This window comes from Patagioenas fasciata, chromosome 1 (assembly GCF_037038585.1).
Source record: "Patagioenas fasciata isolate bPatFas1 chromosome 1, bPatFas1.hap1, whole genome shotgun sequence".
Classification (NCBI taxonomy): Eukaryota; Metazoa; Chordata; class Aves; order Columbiformes; family Columbidae; genus Patagioenas; species Patagioenas fasciata.
Genome location: NC_092520.1, coordinates 37,006,368 through 37,033,603, shown reverse-complemented (window position 1 = coordinate 37,033,603; position 27,236 = coordinate 37,006,368). Strand labels below are relative to the sequence as shown.

General features: G+C 34.1%; 1 protein-coding gene across 9 annotated transcripts in view; it reads right to left on the bottom strand.

Moving 5' to 3' along the window:
- Nucleotides 1–27,236, bottom strand: part of PCDH17 (protocadherin 17) — a 97,873-nt gene that overhangs the window by 51,881 nt on the left and 18,756 nt on the right. For 7 of the 9 annotated variants that reach the window (XM_071805954.1, XM_071805959.1, XM_071805949.1 and 4 more), the window contains 2 exons: nucleotides 15,971–16,029; nucleotides 15,653–15,825 (listed from right to left, as the gene is read on the bottom strand). In XM_071805954.1, coding sequence (XP_071662055.1) covers nucleotides 15,653–15,825; nucleotides 15,971–16,029 — 232 coding nt within the window. Of the gene's footprint in view, nucleotides 1–13,342; nucleotides 14,871–15,652; nucleotides 15,826–15,970; nucleotides 16,030–27,236 lie in introns of those variants that run through there. The other 2 variants (XM_071805964.1, XM_071805951.1) reach the window with 2 other exon arrangements.

The following is a 27,236-nucleotide window of genomic DNA, read 5'->3' as shown; positions in this document are numbered from 1 at the left end:
GTTTCATAGTCACTGAATCAGTGCTTGCACTGCACCTTCCTGGCAATTTTTATTACTCTTGCTTTCACATCCATTGTTCTGAATGTCAGGGAGGTATTTTTTAAGTACTAGCTTACTTCAGTTTAATAAAAAGTATTAAAATATCTGCACAAAAAAAAAAAATAATAATCCTTATGAAGAATTTAGTTTCATAAAAATCAAATGCATATGTATCTAACTGCATGACTTGATCAGGACAAGATACATTTTACAAGAGTAACATTTTACAGTCTATTCTAGAATAGTAATACAGAAAAAGACAGATGGAACCAGGATTATGAAAAGTCACAGAAACTATACAGTAAAAAAGTCAAATGTTCAATAGAAAATTTGGCTACCCTCTCCATAGTTCTTTAATATGATAACTGTTATTACTAAATTATTGGTTTAGGCTGAACTTCCTTCCTTTTCAAAATATGATCTGTCCTATTGTTTTCAACAATAGAATAATCATAATATTTAAATCTTACATTTATTCGAATGAAGTTCTCTGATAATTTAGTATGAAAGGAAATTAAAATCTTAGTTAACTTTCAAAAGACTGAGGGTCTAAAGCCCAAATCAGAAAAATGTTAAGGGATTAAAACTATCATTATTGCGTCTACTGCTGTATAATGGTACAAGACAATGTATAGAGATATGAAAAGTTGTGTAAAACTGTAAATTAAATAAAGTTCTATACTGCTTCCAGTAATGCACACTTTTGCCTGCCCAATCTGTAAACTAAATAAACTTGTAGTATTTTGTGAACTGTGAATTTAGTTGTGAATAGCAAAGCATAAATTAGTATAACAGGATCTTAATTTGAATTATGCTTTCATCACTTCTGAAATAGAAATTTATAGTCATTAAAAACCACCTATTTAAGGGCATCACAAAAATCTTGGGGTTTTCAATTATAAAATGGCTGATGTTTGATTGTTTTTGTTATAAATATATTCTCCATCTTCTCTTTCTCTGCAAATATAATTAATTAAAAAAAAATGTTGTGTTGTGGACAAGAAAAAAAGAAACTAAAACCATCGGAAGAAAGTAGTCAAATTTCTGTCTGCCTTGAGGGTGAAAAGAAAAAAAAATCTAGATGAGATGTTTGCTCCACTACTTGTTTACCAGATAAGTTGAAAGAGCAAACACAAGAGCAAAATATATTTGACAGATGTACAATACATAAGATTTACTCTCTGAGTTACAAAGTCGTTATGAGGGTTACTCTGAACATGAGAAAGTATGTAACACATTCTTGGCAATCCTGTTCAATTTGCCAAAAATGCAGTTGAATCTTCATCTGTGTGAGCCTTGTAAGAAAGCATTCTATGTTCACTATTAATAACATTGATGCTGAACAGGAGCTTGTAAGACCAGATCTACACTGTGAAGTTAGCAAAGCTATGTCATCTGGAAGTGTGAAAAAAGTTACAACCCCAGTTCATGCAGCTATTTGGCAGAAAACTCTGATATTCATGTAGCTATATAAATATATATTTAGTTTAGTTTATCTCTTCCAGGGACACAGTACAGAAAGGTTAGAAGGAAACTTCTTTGTGCCAGCATGTGCAATGCCTCCAGCAGCTGGTTCTGGTGAGGGAGTTGAGATGACAGTGGCAGGTGTTCTCCTGCAGATAAACCTCTCCTTACCGTCAATAATAGCACATACTACAGTGGCTGTGATAGAACAGGAGAGACCCCAAGTATCTTCAATAAATATTTACTTAGATTTAAAAGGATTGTTACTGTATGTTTGTGAAATGCAAGCTAATTCTTAAGTGTATTTGCCAGGGATTAACAGCTATTCCAGAATCCATTGCTATTTAATGAACATACAAGAATTGCCTTAGATGTAATAAGAAGTCAGGGTTAATAAAATCATTAATTACCTCAACTCACCAAGTGACAAAAATTTACTGAAGATTAACATTATGTAAGGTACAGATATCTTATATAGATGTTAATCCTTATATTCATGTTTGTATTAATTCCTTGGTATTTAATTAACATAAATTATAGTAGTTCCAGTGGTCAGATAAGTACATTAATTTGAGGTCCATGTAATCTAAGCCAAGCTTTTTTATTTTCTGTGACTCATTTCAGTAAACCATTTCAGTATACAGGGCTTTTTAGAAGCCAAAGTACAGGTTGATCTCAGATTCTAATTTTAAACCTCCAACACATTATTTTTTATTGTTTCTGGCACCAGCAATTCAGCCATAAGAATTCAAATAAAAGCCAAATAGATGAATATTTAAGCAAAGCACTGAAAACTGTAAATCTTAGGCAGGCACCCAGTTCTGTGAGTGAAGAAACAGTTCCCAACTGCATACACATGGAAGAGGAAACAATGACTGTGCAAACAGAACTAATATTTCTCATGTGGAAGAGAGATTCATCACCTCCACATCATGACTCTGACGAAACAGGAAAGATTTGTTGAGTAAGTTAAAGACGATGGCACCTCGATAAACTTGGGCTAGAACCATTAACACTTGTAACATGAATGAGAGACACGGAAGCCAAAAAGTTGGTATAAACAATAGCCAGTGTCCAAAAAGCTGGTTCCTGAAAAACTGTAATTCATCTTTAAAAATTGTAGATATCTACAATTATTTAACTACATCTGAGTTAGTCATCTTTTCCTGACAGAAGAGAGGCGTGAACATTTGAGGGTGTGATTCATCTAAAATAGGTCAAATGAATCATGCTCCAGAAGTACCGATTGCTCTCCTTGTTAATTCTAAAGTGCTCAGCAGCTAATTAACTAGAAAGAATCAGGGTAATGAGCTCAGAGGTAAGTAAGATGGTAGGGGAAATGGTAGGGATAAGTTTCCTGAGAATTTGTGGACTGTTTTTCCTTCAAAGGGTTGAAAATGTAGAGGTTTGAGACATTAAGATTTCTCTTTTCTTACTTAACAAAATCTTGAGGTCTACGTTTTCCAGTTTCCTTGTACTTACAAAGGACTAAATATCTGGGAAAAAATCTGAGCCTTAGTTTTTAATCTATTTTGAAAAGGTAAAATGCACTGTATTTGAAGATGCCATAAACTTATATTTCCTGGATTTCATTAAGATTGTGGAGAGGGTCTTTAGTTGTCTTGAACTTCACAACTTTTTTTGCTTTCTTTATATTTCCAGAGTACTATGTTCCCAAATTTTGCCAGTAAACTGAAAAAAGGCACTAAAACATTAAGTAAAAATATATCCACCTATATTTTGAGGAATTATTTTTCATTTGTCCAGCTAAAAAATCTTTTACAAAAGCATGATATTGGATTAAAAATAAAAAGTTATGTGTTGTTGATTTATAGCAATAAATAAATATCATACTGTGTTGGTTCAAAATGGGCAAGGTTCTACAACTCTGCTAACTCTGATGAACCGGTACTGCAAAACCACAAGCATATGTCTGATATGGGATGTATTCAAGTTTAGCATTATTTAATTGCAGATAGTGTCTATAAACAAACAAACAAACAAACAAATAATTTTTGATCACTTTTGACAAAGAATTATATTCAACAAAAGCACTCTACCTCTAACACTAGGACAGTTTCATTTTTCTTAAGAAATCTGAGTGTGTTTTGATTACTCGAGGTTTTTTGTTGTTGTGTTTTGTTTTGTTGTGGTTTTGTTGTGTTGTTGTTTTTTTTTTTTTTTCCCTCCTCTTTGGTATATGTTATCTTTCCATATATTAAGCTTCCATTTTTTTTTTCTTTTTCTTCCTCCTGTAACTCCTTTTGTTTTTGTCTTTCCATACTTCTGCATAGCAGAAAAATGATCCAGTTTACACTAAGGAAAAGAGCTGTATGGCACTTAGTTTAAATATAAGAGTCTTTTTAAAGAAACAATGAGCCAACTACTGCTGTCATGTATAACTGTGAAAAGCTGCAGAACCGTAATAAATTTACAAGGATCTGTAATTCTATTGATATTTGAAGTGGTGTCTTTATAGAATTTAAACAAATATTTAGGTATTAAATAGCAAAGGAATATTTAGGTTTTAAATAGCAGCTTATTTTATCTTACTTACAGAGGTTACACATTTCCTGAGATTACTGTAAAAAAAAAAAATGGTGAATTAGTGATGGGGTAAGATTTCTTAAAAACAAGAGGAAAGTGGGTTTCAAATTTTCGCTGGTTTTCTAACCTATCTTTGATAGACTATTCACCTGTGCCAAAATTCTAGCAACATATATATTTCTGCTATTCTTTACGTAGTAAGAAAAAGTGTGAATGTATGCAAAATAAAACACATGAAATTAAAAAACAAATGACTAAAATTAAATATGAATAATAAAGATTGATTAAGAGTCTCTGAATATAATTAAAGTATATTATCACTAGTTATTAATAAACAAAATATATCCATAGACAACTTTGTCACAACTTTTATAATGATATATCAATAAGTAGGCTTAAACATCTGGTAGGATTTCATTTTTGCAATAAAATTATGAGACCAGAAAATTTTGAAATAAACTTTTTTTCAGAAGTCCAAACTATTTAAATTCTGTTCTTATCTTGAAATAACCATACAGTGATAACTGAAATAGTTTATACTACATGCTTCAAAGTATTTCATACTTCTGTTCAAACTTTATATGTATTTATATATATTTATTGTTTGAAAAAAATAATAATTGTTAAATGCAAGTGTCCTGAGTTTATATAACAATGCCTATTGCAAGCTGTAATGTATTTTACCATACAATGTGAACTTTCCAGTGTGATTCCATCCATACATATGTTTTGAGAATGTGCTTGTTTGTTTATTATAAGCCTGAATGCCGAAGAAAAAATACTTTATGGTATGATATGGCATTTCCAATGATGTAAGGATACACAGTATAAACTCTATGTGTTCTTTTCTATTTTAATTTTTATGATCCAATTCAGTAGTGTGCTCTGACTATGGTACTGTTGAGAAGCAAAAAGCATTCACAACACACTGGCAACTTAAGATGGCTTCAAAGCTTTCCTCACAGAAGTGGCTGTAGTGTTCAATGTAGTTTTCTTTCTCCAGATGTCTCTACTCTGTGTACCTACCCTCAAAAATACTTGCCTTTCCTATGCATCCAAGTGTTCCTACCTGGGTACCAGACAGGTGTTGTTCGGTCATAAAACTTTGAAATGAGAAAAGAGATAAAAGAAAGTGGTACCTGACATAACTCCGGGTCACATTCAACTTTCTTTTTTTATAACATAGACATAAATCTTACAAATATTTTAGTCAAACTGGTTTGAGTTTTTTTAAGTTATTTGCCTGTGGGCAAATACTAAGTGTGTAAAAGAAATTAGGCTGAGAATTTGACAGAAATTTATTTCATAGACTGTTTTGCAGGTTTTTTTTCAAAGATAAAAATATTGGTCCTTTTTAGGAGAGCCACCCAAAAATGACACATTGTAAAGGCTACATAATATGATTTCCCACATTACATGTGCAATGTTTCTACTGTAAGTAAAATATTTCTATAAAAGACATGTCAAATTGGTAGTTTCTGGAATAATCATAAAGGTGTAATATGAATCTTATATATGGAGGGAGGGAGGGCTGATTTCTATGACAGAGTTTACATATAAAAAGCTGGAAGAATATGGTCCTAAATTTAAAAATACATTTACTTGTCTTAAATAAAGTTGGGGGTTTTGGTGGTGGTGGTAGTTTTGTTTGTTTGTTTGTTCTGTGCCACAGTATGACTTTGTTATACTGGGCATATGCTCCTCTCCATTTCATGCTGCAGAGGGGAGCAGATGGAATTAAATATAGCTTGGCATGCAGCACAGGGGCAGCCATGGAGCAGTGTATTTTAGTACCACTCAGGCACTACTAGCTCCATATACATTAGAGATGAAACAAAAAAAAGGGCATGTCACCTTCAGGAAAGGATATTAGTCAGTGAACATCTGTTATGCATGCGGTGTTTCCTGTAGAAAGAACTGAAACATGATGAAATATGCATCAAAAGTTCCCTATGCACTGAGGTACATTAAGTCGCTTTCAAACCATATGAAGCCCACTTGGGGAAGGGAGGTTATGTGAGTGCGGCAGCTGGAATAGGAGAAAGCAGCAGCAGGGAATGGAAACCAGCTGTTCTGCCATTCTGGAAATCAGGATGGGCAGTAGGTGCACAGAGGCTGATACACGGTATGCGTATATCACTGATGTGCAGAGAGTAGACAGAGTTTCAATGAGCAGTAATTAGTCAATCATGCTGCAGCTCTGCATTTGAGCAAAGTCCATGTTAAATGCTAAATACACTTTATCATATCAGGGATTCTTGTTGTGAAGCACTACAGGATCCACGTTCTCTGTGATTCTCTAATACGGTGAGATCCTCCTGTAAAAGAGGATGTTTGCAGACAAAAGCCTGCAGAACAAGCCAGTGCAAGCGTTCCCTTTTAGTGTGTTTTACTCAGGACTGAACAGTATATCGCATCCTCACCTTTAATCATAAAAAACAGGGCTAGAGTGAATCCTCTGTTCCCGGGTAGGTTAAAATAAATCTAGGTTACTACTGACAAATGTGTATTTAACCTGTTTTAAAAAATATCAGAAAGGGAGAATCTTTAGCTTACATGGGTAGCCTAACTATCTTTATAGTGTTCTCCCTCATGTGTAACCTAAATAGCTCTCTCAGCTAATTAAACAAAAAGAAAAGAAAAAGCGATCACCATCCTACTCATAACAACTTTTCATATACACAAAGACATTTATTATGTTTCCCCCAAGACTTTGTTCATTTAAACAAATACAAATTCTAAATAAAAACATCTTTTAAACTTCACCCACAGGTCATGTTTTGTAAGCCTCTATTTTCTGCTGTTATGCTACCTCCTTGTTGGTTTTCAATTTGTCCAGATCTTCCTTAAAAATATTCCTACAAACTGAGTATGGTGGCTGTGTCACTAATTAGAGTGTGCTGCAACTCTGGCCCAAATTATATTATACCACTTTTCTCTCTCTGGAAACCAGGGCATTGGAGAAAAGCAGTAAATACACAGAAAAAGGACCAGGAAAAGGACAGACTGGATTACTGTGTACTGAAATCAGGAGATACTCTTTGTTCAACAAGAACTTAATACAATTAGTATTATTCCAACTGAAGCATTAATGAATGGAATAATTAACTCCCGTCTCTTATTTAAGACACTTCTGTTATGTCATCCCCAGCTGGACATAAAACCATTGATATAACTACAGTCCAAGTTCAGGTTTCCAATTAGTACACATTAGCTTTACAATAATTCCATCTGCAGAATACTCCTTCCTTTTGGTAACAAGAATATGGCTCGAATGGAGTTGTATCAAATCTTGACTAATACAGTTGTTTATCATGTCTGTATTTTCCACTGGCTCAATAAGACGAGATTCAATCACACAATGTTGATTTAAAAAGAGAAGGAGATGACAAGATGTATTTATTTTAATTGTCTCCTTTATATAACTGAATAAACACACACACATTCTCATATCTATATATATATATAGATATGTTTTTAAAGTAGAATTCTGTGTAAGCTTAATTAAAAGAAAATTGCAATTACATCATCCAAGGACATTAACATACACGGACTAAGAGGCTGGAATAGACTCTCTAGTCCTGTTACTACAGTTTCCATGAAATTAAGTGTCCATCCAATATATGAATATATGTCTTAAAATTTTCATTAACAAAAGTAAGCACAGGCAGAGAACATCCATTTACCACCCAGGGAAATGCATAAAGCCTGAAACAATGAAAATGATGTATTTTCTGATTTCCTTGTTTCAAAAGTTGTTGATCTTTCTATGCCCCCACTTTTCTTTCAATTTATAAAAAGAAAATGAAAAGAAGAAATGTTAGCTGAAGATAATGATTTTGACATAGAAGGGCCTCATCTTAGTGAGAACTGCAAATCCTTATCTTGCTCTTCTAATGGGAATAAAGTAAAAAGATAACTGATGGATTCTAAGGCTTCCAAGAACAAACTGTAGTATGATGGCTGTGCTCAGCCCTGGGAAAGGTGGTATCAAAACAGAGTATAAAAAGGAAATAATGAGATTTACACAAATGACAGGGAATGGATATCCTGTTTTTTTGCCTCTAAAGCAAAAAACAAAGGAATGAACATCAGCAGCTATAGAACCCAAATGTTAGAATTTTCACTCACATCTCAGGCATGAGACTTGTGGTAACAAATTTGTGACCTTAAACTGCATGTTATGCATTAATTTGCAAATAATATAATTCAAGAAAACTCTAAAATTTATTAAGACTTTTATTGGTGCAGCCTCAATCTCTACCAATAAAAGGTACTGGAGCATGTCCAAAGAAGGGCAATGAAGCTGGTGAAGGGTCTGGAGCACAAGTCTGATGAGGAGCAGCTGAGGTAGTTGGAGTTGTTTAACCTTGAGAAAAGGAGACTGAGAGGAGACTTTATTGCTCCCTACAACTACCTGAAAGGAGGTTGTAGCATGGAGGGTGCTGGTCTCTTCTCCCAAGTAACAATGATAGGACAAGAGGAAATGGCCTTACATTGGACCAGGGAAGGTTTAGACTGGGTATTAGGAAAAAATTCTTCATGGAGAGGGTTGTCAGGCATTGGAACATGCTGCCCAGGGAAGTGGTGGAGTCACCAGCCCTGGAGGTATTTTAAAGCTATGTAGATATGGTGCTTGAGAACGTGGTTTAGTGGCAGACTTGACAGTGCTAGGTTAACAGTTGGACTTGATGATCTTAAAGGTCTTTTCCAACTTGAATTCTATGATTCTGTGATTCTGTGATTTTAAGGTATTAGTAATGATGTATCTAAATTGATTTGGTGGTGACACTTCCAATGAAAACAAAATATAGGACAAAAATATAATTTTTAACCACTGAATTAATTTGTAATTATAAAATAAGTAAAAATAATGGAGGGAAGAAATGAAATTACCTGAAAAATGTAGCTTAATGCACCAAATGGTCCACAGATGAAGCTGTGCTGAATGGTTATAATCCCTTCTTTGTGTCACAGTGACATTTTGTGTCTGAACAGATGAAGAAATTTCTTTCTGTATGTTTTGAAAATCAGTTATAGAAATTCCCTCCCCCCACAAATTTGTGGATAAATGCATTAATTGAATGTGGGATATGCTATTCACAAGACTTCACTGCTACTAGATTCATGATGATGATAATCTGCCAGATGCTGAAACATGGACCTGATTAAAAACCTGGTTTGGTAGAACTCAACTCCGGTTGAAAAGCAGGATAATAGGCAATAACAGGCAGCAATAATAGGCTAAGATGCTCTGATGCAAAGTGTATTCACTGTCACTTCAGCTGTCAGAATGTTTGCACTGCTTTTCTATTTTGTATCAATGAAGGCAGATAACTAGTCCAGGTATTAAGCTAATCCATCCCTTCCCTTTCTTACTTATTTTAGGACAAACGCCTGCTTCCTTTAACTTCTTCTTCCTCATCTGGATAGCCTTGCTTGTAATCTAACGCTGCTCATGTACTTACAAGGAGAACACACTGCAGAGGGAATCTATGCCTGGGAACACCCTCCTCTCTAAATCAAATTGGACTAAAAACTAAAAACTCTCTAAACCAAACTGGACTCTGCTTCGGTCAACCTGACATCACACTGCGACACTCATGAAATCTCTAATCAGTACTCACATAACTAGTATGTCAAAAGTGAACCTGAATTCATTGCAACAGAGGAAAAAAATCTTTAATTCTTCGATTATGTAAAAGTTGATAGAACTTTTCTTTATTTTGCCCAGATCCATCATACAATTTGCCCAATACATAATAAAACAACAGATATTTTATTGATTCCTGGGTATTAACATGAGAAAGGTTATGACAATCATCTGTGCAGCAAAGGCTACTGACCTGTGTTCCTCTGTCTAGTTCATTAACTTAGTTTCATGGGGAAAATATTATTCTGGTCTCTCAAAAAGTGGCATTTCTCAAAATTTGCATAGCCTAGCTCAGCCTAGGTAAGGAAGTCTTGCAAAGGTGTTACCTAGATCAACTTTAAATCAGTGTTTGAGATCAAGACACTTAGAACATTTGAAACTTTTATGAGTACTCCTCTGAATAAAAGTGAAACATCAATTTAAAAGTTTAATACTAGTAGGAGTTTCATTATTCCCGTTTGCCAAGGACTTCATAAGAAGAATGAGACCAATAATAACGTTGCCATTTATCTTAAACTCAGAAGTATTGTTTCATGGAACAATGACCTCACAGCAGAAAAGTAGGAATGAAGTGTTGGCAGTAGCTTAAATGTCTTGATGAATTTGTAAAACACACTAAAGTGGACATCGAACAGTTATAAATATGGCCTTATTCTTCAGAAAATTCTGTAACTCTACATACATTTTTGATCTGAAATAAAAAATCTGACCATCAGAATGAGGCCAAAATCTAGCAGCTCCAGGGTGCTGATAGCAAATTTGGTCAATCAGATTAGATAAGTTAATCTTTGTCACCTAAGATCACACAGGTGCTTGCATAAAGCACAGCAGCAAAAGGAAAGGGAAAAAAAAAATAAAAAGGAGAGAGAAAATTGCCTATAAAGAACATGTGAAAAGGGGAAAAGAATCTCATTTTGGGTGGGATTCACCTGTTTCCAGAATTCATGGTCCTAGAAGGAGATACTACTAAGTTATACTTGGAAAAGGGAAGAAATTGTTAATTAAGTTGCTCTTGTTGCTTGTCTGGATAACAATTAAGCAGGTAAAAGTAAAGTCCTGGCATACAATAGTGAGTTAGCATCTTACTTGACCATGTTAAGGGTGAGTTAGAAGGGATAATAGTCCTGGACATAAAGACTCTAAGGCAGCATTAGAACAAGTAGTGCAATCTGATAGCTATTAATAGTCTGGGCACAGATAGAATGTGATAGGGGCTGTTCTGTCCAGCCTCCATCGGTTTCTCAGCAGAGGACATCACCAGCTCTGAGAACTTTGAAAAGAAGCATTTCTTCTTTTTCCATTATCTCATTAAGATGATGTACTTATAAAAGAACCTATCATCCCCAATGGCATGGAAAGCATTGGTGATGATGTCAGACAGCAGAAATTTGGTTTATGAACTTTCTGCACTTAGCAGTCTAGACTGATTCTCACTCAGTTAAACAGAATGGATTTTAATTATCTTACAGACTCAGGCAGGATTGTGGCAAGAAACTCAATGGATAGTTCACAAAAAATCTTGGTAAAAAGTTCTAGTAATTTCTACTCTGCTGTGGATGGATAATGCAGGATACTTAATTTGAGGGATCATTCTTTTTTAGAAATTGAGAATATAAATGCATAATTTACTACAAACTAGTTCTGTGAATGTGTTCTGTGGACAAGAGTTAGCAGTATTCATAGGGATTCTGTAACACTGATATAGATGTTATTCCTAAGACTGTTGCATGCAGGACTGCATCAGCTGTGATACATATGGTTTTTTGTTGCGATGATGAAGAAAGAAGTATTTTTTAGGTTCTTTTTTTTTTTTTTTCTGAAGATACATTCCAGTCCTTTTATACTAGTCACCAATATTTAGATTAAAATGGTGCTGTTCTACAGAGAAGCCTGGTGACCAATACAGATCCTAGAATATTCTCAGACACCAGCACTGAAGAATTTTCTTTTCCCTTTCCTCCAAGGAGGTGCCTCCGCTTTTCATTTATTCTCAGGATCCATACTACTGTTATCAAGGCAAGAACGCATGCAGAAATGCCACCTCTATGGGATGCAGGTGCTTGCCAACAAGCAAACATGTTGAAAGAAAGATGTACAATGATAAAGCAAAAACTCAACAACAAAGCTACTGGATTTGTAGATACTGAATCTCTTGGATGCTTTTGACAATCACGTGAAAATGTAGATTAATGTTAAAGAAAGAAAACACAAACATACGGACTCAAAAAAAGGATTCCTGGGAAAATCTAACAAAGATGATGATTTACGAGTAACTGCCAAAAAGTCCATAACTCTATATTGTTTTAGTGATTATAAGGTAAACATATCCATGATTCACTAAGAAAAGTATAAAATGAATATCTTACTTTTTATTGTTTCCTTGTAGATATAAATTGCGGTTTATGATATAATTTTCAGCTTTGTATATCTTTTCAAGAAATACAGATTATTGTTGTTATGCTTAAACCATACCAAACAAAAAGATCACTGTTATTTAGATATAAAATGTGATTAATAAAATAATACATGCTACTTCCAGCAGAACAAACTGGTAACTTGACAGATTTATTCAAAACTGCTAATTCTTGTAAAACTTCTAAGTAGCGTGATCTCAAACTGTCCAAACTAGTGATGGGGTTTAAAGTCTCAGCAACAGAAGTGAAAAAAAGAGAAGTAAACTAAACAAATCTATCTAAAACCATTCTAGCGAAAGAGTAGCAGGCATATGGAACAAGCTGCTTAGTAAGACACCTGATTCAGATAGCATAAGTAAGATTAATAGACAGCTAGATATTGGTATGCAGAAAGTGGCTTTGAATTCACAACAAGAAGATATATGATTGAGATAACTAAAATGGGGCATGCTTATTTTAACATAAGACTTACTGTCCTGGTGACTTTAATAGATTTGAGGGTTTTTTTGCCTTTCTTTCCATTAAGGCCAAGTGATGAGCTTTCATAAGCATTTCATAGTGATATATTTTCCACTTGTGCGAATATTTACTTTCACCACCAGACAAAACTTGCTATCTGGAGATACTTCCCTTGAAATTCAATATTTTAATAGTAAAATTACTGAGGTCTTATCATCCACTGTCTTACATATTTTAATACAAATCACAAAGTAAGCTTGATTGCCCCCCATCCCATGCTCAAATCAGAAGATGTCTTGTCTAAAAAAATTATTTTTCATTAAATTTTCCTACTTATTAATTGCTGATAGAAGCAGAATCATTGTGGTGCTACTGACATGATTTTTGTCTCAATATGACCATTTAATTTTCTTATGTCTAGGCTGCACTTGCTCAAAAGTGTAGTTAAAGTACTGGTAAATACTAGTGTTCTTATTACTAATATGAGTAGAATCAGATTCAATACAATCGTGTTTGGAATTGCATACAGAGGATCTCAAACTCAAATGTAACTCATTTTTAAATTGAGAGTCTGAAGTCGAGATTCTGAATTCACAGTTCTGATCTTTTTTTTTTTTTTTAAATGCCAGATCTAATAATTATCACTACTTTAGAAACAGAACTTAAACTATTTTAAATATCTTTAAACAACAATAATCAAGACTGAAACTTTTTTTTTTTTTTACAAATAGTGAATTCCCATCCCTGTGCACATCCCAGCATGATATCAGAACCAAAACTTTTGATACTGCTCCAGTTGCTACTGCAGACAATTGTTTCTAGCAAGCTGTCCATCTTCTTTTCCCAGAAAACAATTTTGCTTTAAAGAAAGTAGAATCCCTATTCTATCCTGATCATATATGTAATATTTTTCACCCTCCTTCAACTGGGCTTATGACTGAAGAAGGCAATTTTGTTTATATTTTTTTCAAAAGAGAAAAGTAACTTTGGACTAAGACACCTAATTATACTAGGTTTTATGACAAACGATCACTGATTTCATTGGGAACATCACACTGCACCGCATTTGTTATTGCAATGATCTGTAACTCCATAAGGTGTTTGCTGCAGGTTCAGTTTTCATAATATGCCAATGATTGTATTGCAGCACACTTGAGATGGGATTGTACAAGTAAACAAATGGGTATCATTACCACTTGTGATTATATTTGGGGGAAAAAGACAATAAAAATACAACTTTTTAAAGTATTTTATCTCTCTACCCTCATGCTTTTTTTTTTCCTTTGTAAGAAAATTTACATAAACACCCACTGCTGCAGTTCAGTGACTGACAGTAACTAAGGTTCACAACTCAATATATGTTTGGTAAGAATGTGAGGAATTCATATGAGCCACTGGAATGAGTTATTTGTTGATGGAGAGGGTCCCTCACCTAGATATAATCACAAGTGCAAACCATCATATAACTCTGCATTACAGTGAAAATATGGAACAGCAATAGTCGACTTAATCTGCTTACTAGAGTTTTTAAATTATGACCAGTATTGGGCTTGATGCTGCTGGACAAACTTCGATATTATGAACTCTGGCCATACAGTCCTTTTCTAAAAAAACCCACACATTTTTAATTTGAGTTATAAATAAAATTCCTAACAAATCTTTAAAAAAATTTAGAACTGTACTTCATAAATACAAATCTGGAGATTTCGTCTTTTTCTTATGCAAAACTGAGAAATTTAGACACGCATTGAAACAACTTATTAAAAATCAGCATCTTTATACAGATCAATGTCCAATTATAAACAGAGAATTGCTGTGGCAGAAGGTTAGGAACAAATAATATTTCAGACACTTATTACTTGGAAAATAAGGTCATATATGGGGTCAGTCTTCAAATATATAGGGAATAAATTATACTGCAGCATTCTAAATATCCTACACAGCAAAAATTATATTGCAATCTCAACATAATCAGAAAAATGAAGCTGAACATGTATTTCCTGATGGCTGTCCTACAGATAAGACTAGGCTAAGAGGCAAAAAACTAGTCTGATTAATCAACAATTAATAAAACACATTTCTGCTTAATTATAAATACAGCTTCTTATTAAGGCTGACTTATTTAATAATCTTTTAACTGTCTTTCATGCTGCATCATCTTCCCCACAACAATCTAAAATGATAGCAAACGTACAAAAAAAAAATCAAAATAATTCAGTGATGCACTTCCTTATTGCTTACAGCCTGAAGCAAAACACACACACACACTGCTGGAGTACTCAGTCTGTCTGATGCTTTAAAAGAAAAAAAGAAAAAAAGAAAAGTGTTTCTTTAGAAATAGAAGACCTTGTAATTAGATAAAACACATGTGGAAAAAAATGAATTGGACACAGATTTTGAGGAAATAAACATGCTTGTTTGTCAGAATTAAAGTTTGCAGAGAACATTGGCATTGTCCTGATATAAGTAATATTAGCTGTTTCACAGACACTCATCTTTGGTACCTTCACAGGACATGAATGAAATTACACTGAAAAAAAGATTGTGTTATTATTTGACACTTCTTACACTACTATTAATTGTGAAATCAACATTACAAGTAGGAAAATACATCCATGAATTGAAAACATCTTCTGACCCTTTTTTACCCTTGTCTGATATCCCAAGTCTCTTCTCTTTTCCTCGTCTCCAAACTATGTGAGGAATCTAAATGACTGGAGTTCTTTTATCTATTGCAGTCATGTCTAGTTTGAATTTCCAAATCAACCTTTAGCAGAAGGACTGTATATAATATATCACAGGCAATGCCAGTGGAGATAAAGCATATTCTAATCATTTCAGAAAAGTACTATTTTTTTTTTTTTTAATCTACTTCAGATACTTGTGGTTTCATTTCATGTTCGTTTCGAAAGATACTGAGCATTCTTTGCTCTGGGCTAGCTAAAAGATTTACTGTTTTCTCTGATAGAATTATCAGTGGGTTATTCTGCCCTGATAAACCACAACTGCAGTACTAATAGGTTTATAATTACGGCTTAGAATTTACACTTTTGTAAGCACTGGAGGCTTCACTCACCTTGTTCAAGTGGCTGGCTTTTAGCTGAAGTAGTTTTCATCTTGAGTGCCTCCCTAACAGACATGTCACAGCAGGAGCCTTTGTTAGTGTCTTGGTCACTGTCAGCCTGATCACTGTCCCCATGCCCGCTGTCCCTCAAGCTGGCTCTTTCTGGATCCTTGAATGTGGAGCTACTGAAATACATATTAAAAAAAAAAAAAAAAAGAGAGAGAGAGAGAATTGTATTTACTTGTTCTAAGTTGAATTGTACACTCTGGCAAAGCAATTTTGACAAGAATGCAAATGGGGAACCCGAGAAAGTTATTTAATAGGCCTTACCTTTGAACAAACTGCTGCCTGCTGCCCATGTAATTGGGCTCTGCGGGAAAATTGTCTGTCTGTGAAAGAGAAGGAAAAAAATACGTATAGTTGTACACTGGACAAATCTCCTGCAGAGCAACAAGATTTCCTAGAGGAGAAATGATTAATAATTCAAAAATTCCCTTTATCTTCAGATTTGTACATTTTAATTAAATTGGAAAATGCTGGCATGTAATTATGTGCTCAGAACAATTAAATGATTCCGGTCCACAAATTACCTGCTAAAGTAAACAATGAGGCTCCAATAAGTGGCATTCTCTGTTAGTAACCTGACAGATGACACTGTTTATGTTTTTTCATTACTTAGATATTAAGACTGATGGTTATTGAAAATGAGAGAAAAAAATTACTTTTGCATATTACAAAAGTGAATTATTCAATAATACTTATTTTTAATCATAATTACATCATCTACTGGGATTCTGAAGCCCTTACTGCTGTAATACAATTTCATATATTGCTATATTACTCTTGAATTGAAAAAAACTGCAAGAAGATCAAGAAAATCTGTGGCTGATTGGCTGTGTGTTTTTTTAACTCCTACTGGAAAAGGACAAGTATGAAAATATTTGGATTTTCTCTCTTTAATTTTCATCAGTATTAATAGCTATGTCAGAACAATGAGAACTGCACATGCAAACAAGAACATTACATGATTGTTGTAGACAAGTAGTTTTTAAAAGAAGATACTTTCATTAAGTCTGTCATGAGTTTATTTTTAGCAGCATGAGTTAAGTAACTGTGGAAGTAGTTACAGCATCCAGACCAACATGGAGTCCTGCCAAAGGGAACTGAATTCCCCTTGTATCGTCAGCTGAATTTCTTTGAGAGAAAGAGAGACTGCATCTTTCACAAAATTCCATATACTGTACAGTCACACATGTCACTTCTTGCAGCTGACCTAGAGACAGAGCTTCTACTGTTTCCTGCATCGCTTCATGTCACACCACTATGCTTTGCTGCAGCTATGAGTTTTGCAACAGCATTTAGCATATCAATATCGGTAACATGGGCAGCGCCCAATTAATGGAGCAGAAGGCCCAAGGTAAAGTTTAATGTCACACAAGTGTTTATACAAGTGACAGGTCTCTTAGATATTTGTTTTTCTCTACCATTCTCCGCTTAATTTTTTTATCTTTGTTTTGGTGGTTTTTAGGTAGAAGATGGTCATTAGAAATATTTGCTATCCTTTGTATGGTGGGAATGTTGGAGCTTGGAAAAGATACATGCAGTTACATCCGAAATTTAACAGTCACTGCTGTTTGCAACAGAAAATATGTAGTCACCTGTCACTCTCAAGGTATACGTGAAATAGATGTGCTTATGTACCATACGTGATTTAGGGAAGGGACGGAATAAAAGGAATGATCTTGTGTTTGGCATTTATTAAGCCAATTTATGCTGTGCTTTCTTGTTTCTGCTTTAATCCTTTTATTCAAAAATTAGGATTATAATACACATTGTTTGAACACTTTGAAGTAGTTTCTAATTTAAGATGTGGAATACAAATCAATGTATATGTCGTTACAAAAATAACCCGATGTGTTACCAGTGATTCTTTTTTATGAAAAAGTATATGACAGAATCAGGTTTTTACTGTTCTTTTTGGAAAATATGGCATAAAATACCTATATTTATATTTCTCAATGACTTTATCATCTCGAAATTGCACCTAACTTGGAATTCTGGGTGTTCACATCCAACTAGAGACTCATTCTTTAGTAGCATTTGAGACAGGCTTATGAAAGTTCTTAAATACTGCCCATAAATTCGAGTGATATTCTGTATTACAGAAGGGGTGTTCTGAAGATCTGGGACATCAAACCCAGTGTTATATCACTGCTTTTCCAAGCCAGTGTTTCAGAAGTTGATGATTCCAGCTACAAGTATTCAAACTTTTGAAAATCTGGTCACTTCAATCAGGAGACAGTTTACTGCTTTGTGCTTAGAAACAGACAAGATCCTGGGTTTAACAGATGTAATTAAAACAAAAGCTTGTCTTAATTTTGAAAACAAAAAAAAGGAAGAAATAAAGCATAAACATAAATATTTCAGCATCCTTATATGTAATGTCTTAAATGTAGCACATCACATTTTGGAAGTAGCCTGAATTCTGTCATTTATTATTTTCTTTTCTCAAATTGTAAGCTAGTATCTCTGTCATGTGCAGCAAATCCATCTCATATATGTACACATATAATCATTATGACACTCACAGAGCCTGAAACTTCTTAACCCAAAAAAAACCTTTACAATTGCAGAACTCATGTATATTTTATGGGTCTAATATCTCAACTATGGATGTTCAGGAAAACTGACCTTATGCTTTTCCTTACAGAAGATATCTACTTTCTCCTAAATGCAGCTGCTATTAGAATCAACACTTCCGTTTTTCATGTCGTTGTCAGGCAAAATTCGCACTATAAACTGCCTTTTCATCAATTCTCTGCCATTAGACAAGCCAGACTTTTTCCCAGGCATTAATTATAGCACCTCTTTAGATGTGGTGCTAAGAACTTATCTATAAGCTGGACCACCCTAAGAACTGGTCATACTTTTTTATGCTGCTTTTTTATAGGGAAAAAAAAAAAAAAGGCTAGCCAAGCTATAAATTTTAAAATAGAATTTACCAGCACATCTTAGCAGCTCCTAAAAATGGGAGCTGTTTCTGAGAAATTCTGTATTTATGGTAATCATTAATGACCTTTAACTCGATAATAATTCGACCAATTTCCTTCATATTGTACTTTGCAGTAATACAAACAGTTGGGTGCCATCTCACAGTGAGTTCATTGCTGCAAAAGAACAAATGTAAATACTTGATAACCATATATAGCCACAGAGCTCAGAGTTGAATTCTTTTCCTTCTGCTCTAAATGCATCAGACCTTCTCCTGTGAACTATGAAAGTATCATACTTGTGATGAGCTGTAACAGAGCACTCCAAGATGCAGGCAGCAGAGAGAAAATTGCTCCATATATGATAATATCTATGCAAAAATTGGGACAATAAAAAAACATTTAATTTTAAAGCTAGGCAGTTTAGAGGAATGTTAGAAAGGTAAGCATACGATTTACAATGGATCACAGACAAACATGAATGTCTAACTCCCTCAAACACTTTTAAACACTTTTTTTTTGCTGTTTAATCCCAGTTGAAGTGAGAGGTCATATACTTAAATTTTTTACACTTTAACATCTATGGAAGTGATATTACACATTTCAGCTCATGTATTAATCATATCTCTTTACACTGCATAGCTGTAATTCCAGGAAACAAGTGCTACTTTAAAAATCTATCAACAACAAATAAAGTCTTTGTTCTTCTCTGTGTATACAGTCCTTTCTAGGAAATCAGAATGACCATGTCTCTCTGTTTGCCTCCAGTTTTATGGTAGGTTTCATTTTACCTGCAGATAACCATCTAATAGTGAGTCACCTACTCTGAGCTAATCAGCTAAGATCCCTCTATAAGCATTAGAGACATACAAGATAATTCATCCTGTTTGGGCATCTAGTTTTAGGTAGGTATTACATCTGGAGTTTACTTTCTCCAATAATTATAGGGCAAGGTAGATGACCAACAAGATGTTAATTGCAATAGCTAAATCTAAGTAAGATGTATTGCATCAGAAGTGGATTACATGCAGTTACTGTCTTCTGATAAATAACCAAAAATAACTCAAATGCCAGCACCATTAACGTCCTGAGGAATGAAACAAAACAAGTTCCACCCTCACCCTCCCCCACAAGAAAACCCTCAGAAACAATCCATCTCTAAAAGTCGCTGTAGTTAGACAGTTACTGTCACATTTTCTGTCTCTGTGACTCAAGGTTGAGAACTGGAGTATTAGGTCACCAACTACTAACAAGCAAGTTCCTCGATACGAGGAAAACATACTGGAAGAAGTGGTCTCTAAAACTAAAGCAAAAACACAACTGTCTACTGAGCTGCTTAGATACCAGAGAATTAAAAAGTCTGTGATGTCAACCTAACTGTCCATATCTCCCCTAGAGAAGAGGTCCTGGTTTTATGGTTCATTTTCACAGATTAGGGGAATCAGTTCATTTCCAATTAGAGTATGCTGTTAAACCATTTCACAGATACTTTTTCACAGTCCCTTCAATGGCCCCTTAAAAATACTTACTTTCATCTATCTGTACTACTATGTGACTACAGTAAGTCTGAAATTTTAAGAACACTGATATTACTGCAACGCTGCACAAAAGATCCTGAGGATTTCTATACACATATTTAATATAGCTTTCTCAGAAGGATGAAGCTCATAAAAATGCAATTTTGAAAGAGATTGGAATGCATATAAACCTTTCAAGAGCTGGCAAAATTTAAAAAAGAGTGTTTCTACCTTTTAGAAAATATCTTAACAGTTTGGTTATGCTATGTTTTTCATCAGAGACTTCAGGGAAAGTAAAAGAACAGGCAAATTAAGCCTGTGAAAAATATACTTTTATTGGTATGGGATTTCAGATGTGACAATATAATTGCTACAGTCTAATAAAGTGACTTGAAGAAGTGACTGGCCAGTATTTACATGAACAGCACATAGAACATTCTTGAACTGCTATCATCAACTGTCTGTGAAACCATTCATTCTATTATAGGTGTTAGGGCTTGTGAATTAAGACCACACAAAGGCCTAGATAAACTACAATTGTTGCTAAGTATTGCTCTCACATGGCGAATTTGGAATACCGAATTTTATAAATTCAAAATAAAACTATTTCGAAGCTTGAAAGTCAGCTGTCAAGGTTCTACTAATTAATTATGGAATGACTATGATTTCCAAAAGTTTCATTTAAAGAAAGTAAAATTAAAAATTATGGCCAAGAACAGACTATCAGAAACAAATTCCTTGTAGGATCCATTAACCTCAAATAATCTTATAAGAAAAAAAAAATATTTCAGCACTGGAAACAGTTCAAACCAGCCTGGGCAAAGTATTACACAATGAATTATGGAGAATATGTTTAGCAATGGGCTACTTTAATCTCTTTTCTTTTTTTTTTTTTTTAATAAGTTCGTGTTCACGAGGTATTTATTTATTTCTGTTAAAAGGTTTTCATATTTTTATAGATTCATAGAATCATAGAATAGTTTGGGTTGGTAGGGACCTTCAAAGGTCTTCTAGTCCAAACCCCCTGCCATGAGCAGGAGACATCTTCAACCAGATCAGGTTGCTCAGAGCCCCATCCAGTCTGGCCTTGAATGTCTCCAGGGATGGGGTATCTACCACGTCTTTTGGCAACCTGTGACAGCATTATACCGACCTCATTTTTAAAAAATGTCTTTCTCATGTCTAGCCTGCATCTCCCCTCTTTTAGTTTAAAACCATTACCCCTTGTCCTGTCACAACACGCCCTGCTAAAAAGTCTGCCCCCATCTTTCTTATATGTTCCTTTTAAGTACTGAAGTGTTTTTGTAAATACTTTAGGTACTTTTATAAATACAAAGGTGTTCCATAGTGGTTCTGCACACATCTGTATTTCTTTTTAAAAACTCAGGAATGAAATTATATCCCCATATTAATCAATCAGATTTCAGGGACCCTACTATTTCTCAGTAAGACAACAGTAAATGACTTCACAAGGCTTCTGCTTTCAAGAATTCCCATAAAAAGTAGGCTAATTCCCTTTTTTGTCTTTTTAATAAAAAACTTTGTTACACCACAATTCTGAAGATTTCTAGCATTTTTTTTTTTTTTTTGTGTACTCCATAGTGTTTGGATAAAATCAGAGAAAAATAAAAGCAAAAGTTTTCAATTTGACAAGTATTTCTCCTAAAAAAAAAAAAAAAAAAAATCTTAAAATCAACATGACTACAAAGAAAAAGACAGGGAAAGTGAGAAACAGAAAGAAGGGAGGGAGAAGAGGGAGAAAGAAATGCAATATTTAAGTATTCTTGAGAAATTATACCCAGAAATAATTGTCATATTAGGGAAAGATGTATTCTAAAATGTGTGAAAAAAAAACATTAATGAGATTTATGAATATTAGTCTACTAGAATATTCATAATTTTTTTCTCAGAATTACAAGAACAAGAATCACATTTTCAGAAATGATTCAATGCAACTCCATTTTATGTAGGTGTTCATACCTGAAACTATAATAAAGCCAAATGTTTTTACTGACTCTAACTTCTTTTTAATTAAACATTAAATGCAGAAATGAAATGAAACATCTCTCACCTTTATCACACTGCCACTTAATATCTAACTCAAGCATCTTTTGTGTCTTTTCTTGAAAAGCTTAATTCCAGATATTCACCACTCCCCCATGAAACAAAGATCTTACATAATGGCAATCACTTTTCAAGACAAAAGAATTGTACTCTGCCAAATCTAGTTTTGAAAGAGCAGACAATTGTCTTCATTTTATTAGAAACAGTTTGTGTTCAATATAGTACAATTTCTCACAAAGACTCCTCAGTATAAGAATAGAAGTGTACACACTTCGCCTGATGTAGTAGTGTTTAATTTCACCAGACTTCATTAAAAAAATGCATTAGCCAAATAGCAAAAAAATAAAGGGACATAAATTTCTAAAGAGTTCTTTTACCTTTTTGAAGGAAAAAATTAAATGGGCTATTTAATAGCCCAAATCTTGTCCTAATATGTGCTCTCTTATCATTTTGAAAATGTTTTTGAGATAGTAATTCCTATGACATGCATATTTGGAAAGTTTCGCACTAGCTGCAAAATGTGCATTTTGGTGTTACAAAACACACAGTGTGTTTATGTTAATTTCTGGAGTATGTAAACATTCTTCAAAAGCACATAAAAAACACAGGGCAACAAAACCAGTTGGATCCACAGGGCGTTATCATTCACCAGGCTCCTATACTCCTTCTTGAAGAGTGTTGGTGGCTCATACTTTCTCTTTCTCTTGAATGATAAAAGCAATACTGTGAGGAAAAGAGGTCCTGAGCTATTCTGTCAAATCCACAAAGTGATTTCTGGAAAGTGAAACTCTGGGGACAGAGAATATCATCCTTTTGTGTAAGTGAAGGAATGCAGATTCTCCCCATATAAATGCCTGTCCATGTGCTATTTTCTCTTAACAATTACTATATTTGTTATCAAGAGAGATTATTATTGTTTTATTGCTTAAGCATTCACATTAAGATACTGCAGATATTTCAGTTGTGTTTGTACTATTGGTTTACTTAACACAATTATTTCTTCAATTTTTCATGAGAGTTTACTCTGCAATGCACAAGGCACAAAAGAAGACAGACGTCTGTAGGGATTTAACACAGGGCTAAGACTCGAAGCTACAAGGCCCAGTCAGGCTTTCTTTCACCTCATTGCTGGCTGCACCAAACCTGAAGGCTGAAGAAGCATTTAAGGTCACTATAGAGAAACATATTTTTAAGTGACCTTGATGAGGAAACAGACTTGAAAAACACTCAAAAGATGGGATGAGACCAGACACTGATCAGACTTTTTTTTTTTTTTTTTTTTAACGTAATAAAAGATTGAATCCTTTCAGGAGCAATTTGCTGTTTCATCAGCAGAGAAGTCAGCTTAGCAAAAACCTTCATTCCTCTGCCAGAGCAGATGCAGGTTATGTGTTTAAATACAGATTTCTCTCTCTAAGAAAGATGGGACTAGGCATAAGTGTGGAAGCTGAACTCAAAACTTCCTTCTACTGAAGGGGGAATCACGAAGATTTTCCGTTCAAACTCATATTGCTGTTTATTCATAACGGTTTCAGGTTTCTGAGTCTCATTTTATTTTGTGCTGAAGAAACATGAAATGTAAGCACTTAATGAAATCAGCACGGTCTGGGAAGAGAATGTGGAAAGTTGTCAAATGAGACTAGAAAAACAATTGTAATATGAGCTCTCGAGATGTATTACTTTTTGGAGAAGTTGCAAAATCAGAACATAGGAAGAGGTGTCAAACATCACACCACATAAAGAACTCAAGTTGAAAGTACAATAGATCTGCTTCTGCTATCACAGTGTCAATAAATAAACATAATGAAATTCATGACACATTATTGCATTGCTCTGTATTGCCTCTATTCATCTTAAGATGATGAACACGTTTGAAATAATTCACAACTTGTCAGATACCTGTGAGCTGTGCAGTTAGACTGGTGCTTTAAGAAGCATCTGTGAAGTTCTTATGAGAGAGCTTGATACGACTTAAAACAAAATAAAGATGGAAGTATGGTAAAACAGAACAGTAACTACTTCACCTGAATTTACTAGTACAGTTGCATCCAATATATTTACACTGCTCACCAATGATATGTACTTATTGAAGCTACTCTGTCAATAAAAACCACATTAAGAACCTTTTGAAAGAGCTTCCCTGTCAATTAGGCTGCAGATACATTCTATTGCTCCAGTTTTCCCGTCAATTTAATATACTGGATCATATTAACAGTACTGACTTGTCAATAAGGTAAATCCGAATCCTATTAATGGAGTTATACTGCCAATATAATCGGCTTCTTATTTATCAAGCTCCCCAGTATTTGGAAAAGCTGTGAAATGGGATTATAAGTCTAGGTTATATACATCTGTCTCTATATTACATAAATATTTGAGGAATCGTATCCTGCTGTGTAAAGAAACACAATTACTTTTTTTCCCATTACATAAACTTCAGATGACAAAATGGTAAAATTGTTTACCATTGCTGAGAAAACGTTGAATCATCCTCATTTATCACATTGTTTCCTGCTTGCTCTAAGTAAGGCTGTTATTTTATAAGACAGTCTACTTGTGTGCCACACCTATAGAAGTGCTAAAAGACGTATGCACTCCAACCCACCTGTGCAAGATAATATCTGCTTCAGAAAAGAAAATAAAAGAGATAAAAACAATTTAGGAACAAAATATGAAGCACTCCACAACTTCAATGCTTATTTAGTCTTTGTACTGTACCGCATAATCTTGGTGGAATTAAAACTTGTAAGTATAATTCTAGGGTAACAGAAACCCCTGGAAATAATTAGTAAGAGGCAGTAGATCCTGTATAAAAAAGTAGAAGTTCAACAAGCTTTTTGTTTAATAGAAGTCTTAATGAAGTTGAACATTAGCTACTTTTAACTACATACAATATTAAATAACTACTTTGACTGGATTAGCAGAATATACAGCAGACCATCCAACCTGATTACATAAAACAAACAAACAAACAAACAACAACAACAAAAACCACCCACAAAAACCCTTTTGCTAAAAAAAAAAAAAAAAAAAAGTAATTGCGTTAAAATGTACTTATTCTCTTATCAAATTAACTCTCTAATTCTAACTTTAAAATATGGATTTACAAAAACATGGTCCAAAACGACAGTTAAAGGTCAATGAATCAAGTTGCCAATTATATTTTCTGGTAGCAGATGGGTGCAATGAAACCTAATGATTGAATTTGAAACGCTTTAATGCACCTTTTATTTCTGGCTCCCACCAAGTTGAGTCTGTCTTAGTATTCTTAACAGATATTATGTTTACTGCATAACAGACTCAAGTACAATTAGGTAACTAGAATGAAATCTGCACTTATCACAATACCCAGCTTATTCTAAAAATATCATACCAAGAACTCAAAATAACAATATATTTGTGAGTGTATCTTGGATAGTATTAAGTGGTTTTTTTGAGTTTTCATTCCAGTCTATGTGGTAAATATGAAGTCTGGAAATTAAGATATTAAATTTAGAGACAAATTTTAGTAATAGTGCCTTGCAATTAAAGGAAATTGTTGAATATTTGTTATAATTTTAAAGATATTTTTCTCTCTTTGTGTTTAGAAGCCTTCTTTCTGTATGGGAACAACATTTTTTTTTTTTTTTTTTTTTTCTCTGCACACAGCTTCTACAGTGCATTTGTGAGCTCCTGGAATTTTATTTTTAATTTTGAGACATTTCTCAAAACTCTTACTCAGCAGGAATTCTCAGTGAAGTCACTAAGTGTTGTAGAATTTGTCTTATTCTTATCACTGCTGTTTTCCTGTTTCTAAGAGCAACATGCAACAAATGTTTTTTTGAACAGATAAAAGCTTATAAACATTGCAGTACTGTGTGGTGGAGAAGGAGACCAAATTGTGGCCTTTGAACAGTGACAAATTGTTTTGTACTCACAATATTTAGTAAGGGGCAACAGAGGTGCTGGATATTTAATATCTGTTAAGTTTGTGTTAACATCTATCTACTGTGTTTACCTTCTTCTGTCCAACACATACTCTCACTAAAGACAACAATAAAACTCTCACAAGCCATGACCTGAGGTTCGCTGAGATCAATGGATGTTTTCAAATTGTTTACAATAGCCCTTGGATCAGTCTGCTTACTTCAATTAAAGGATAAGTGAGTCTTTACATAGCGTGTTACATTCCCACAGATACATATGTTGTATGCTGAAGAAAGCTGCAAAGGAGCAGGAAGAAGATTACAATAGTGATAGAAAATGAGAAGAAACTCTTAAACGTTACATTCCTTTAACCCAGCATATGGTCTTCTCTATGGATGGCATTTAAACAGATTTGTAATGACGGTGACAGGAAAACGTGATTAGTTAGGTAGTAAACACTGGATGTGGCACTAGAGTCCAGTTCTATGTTTCTTCCCTACAGAGTGAAAAAATAAGCAATGAAGTTAGAGCAGGACTTGATTCTGAAGCCACACTGCCTGCACAGAAAACACACATAAAGAGAAACTCGAAAGCTTTCTTCCTATGTGACTGTCAGACTGCAACCTTATCCCTTTCCTCTTTCTAAAATCCTTCCCCAGAAAAGCAATGATTTACTTAAACTCCTTAGGAATTAGAAAGAAAATCACATATGTTAAAACTTGCATTATTACCTCTTCTTATTTTGGTCATGCAACTGTTTATTTCAACATTTTGTTAAAAATCCCCAACAAGATATTCTGTGAACATTTTATGACAGAATAAAAAGCCCTACTTTCACACAAATACCTTGACATGATTATTTCCTCTTAACACTAGAAAAAGACACACCACTTAATATGCTACCAAAATAATGGTTGAATTTACAACAGAATTGTAGATCATAAAAATTTACAGCCTCACATTCCTGTGCAAGGAGATTTTCAACTGTAAAATGGTGATGAGTTGATTTATCATTTGTGACATAAGATAAATTATTTAGGCTTGCACAAATTTAGCAAGAGGTTCTGTCCCTAAATATATTTTAAAGCCATAACAGTCATGTGTCTATGATGAGGTACT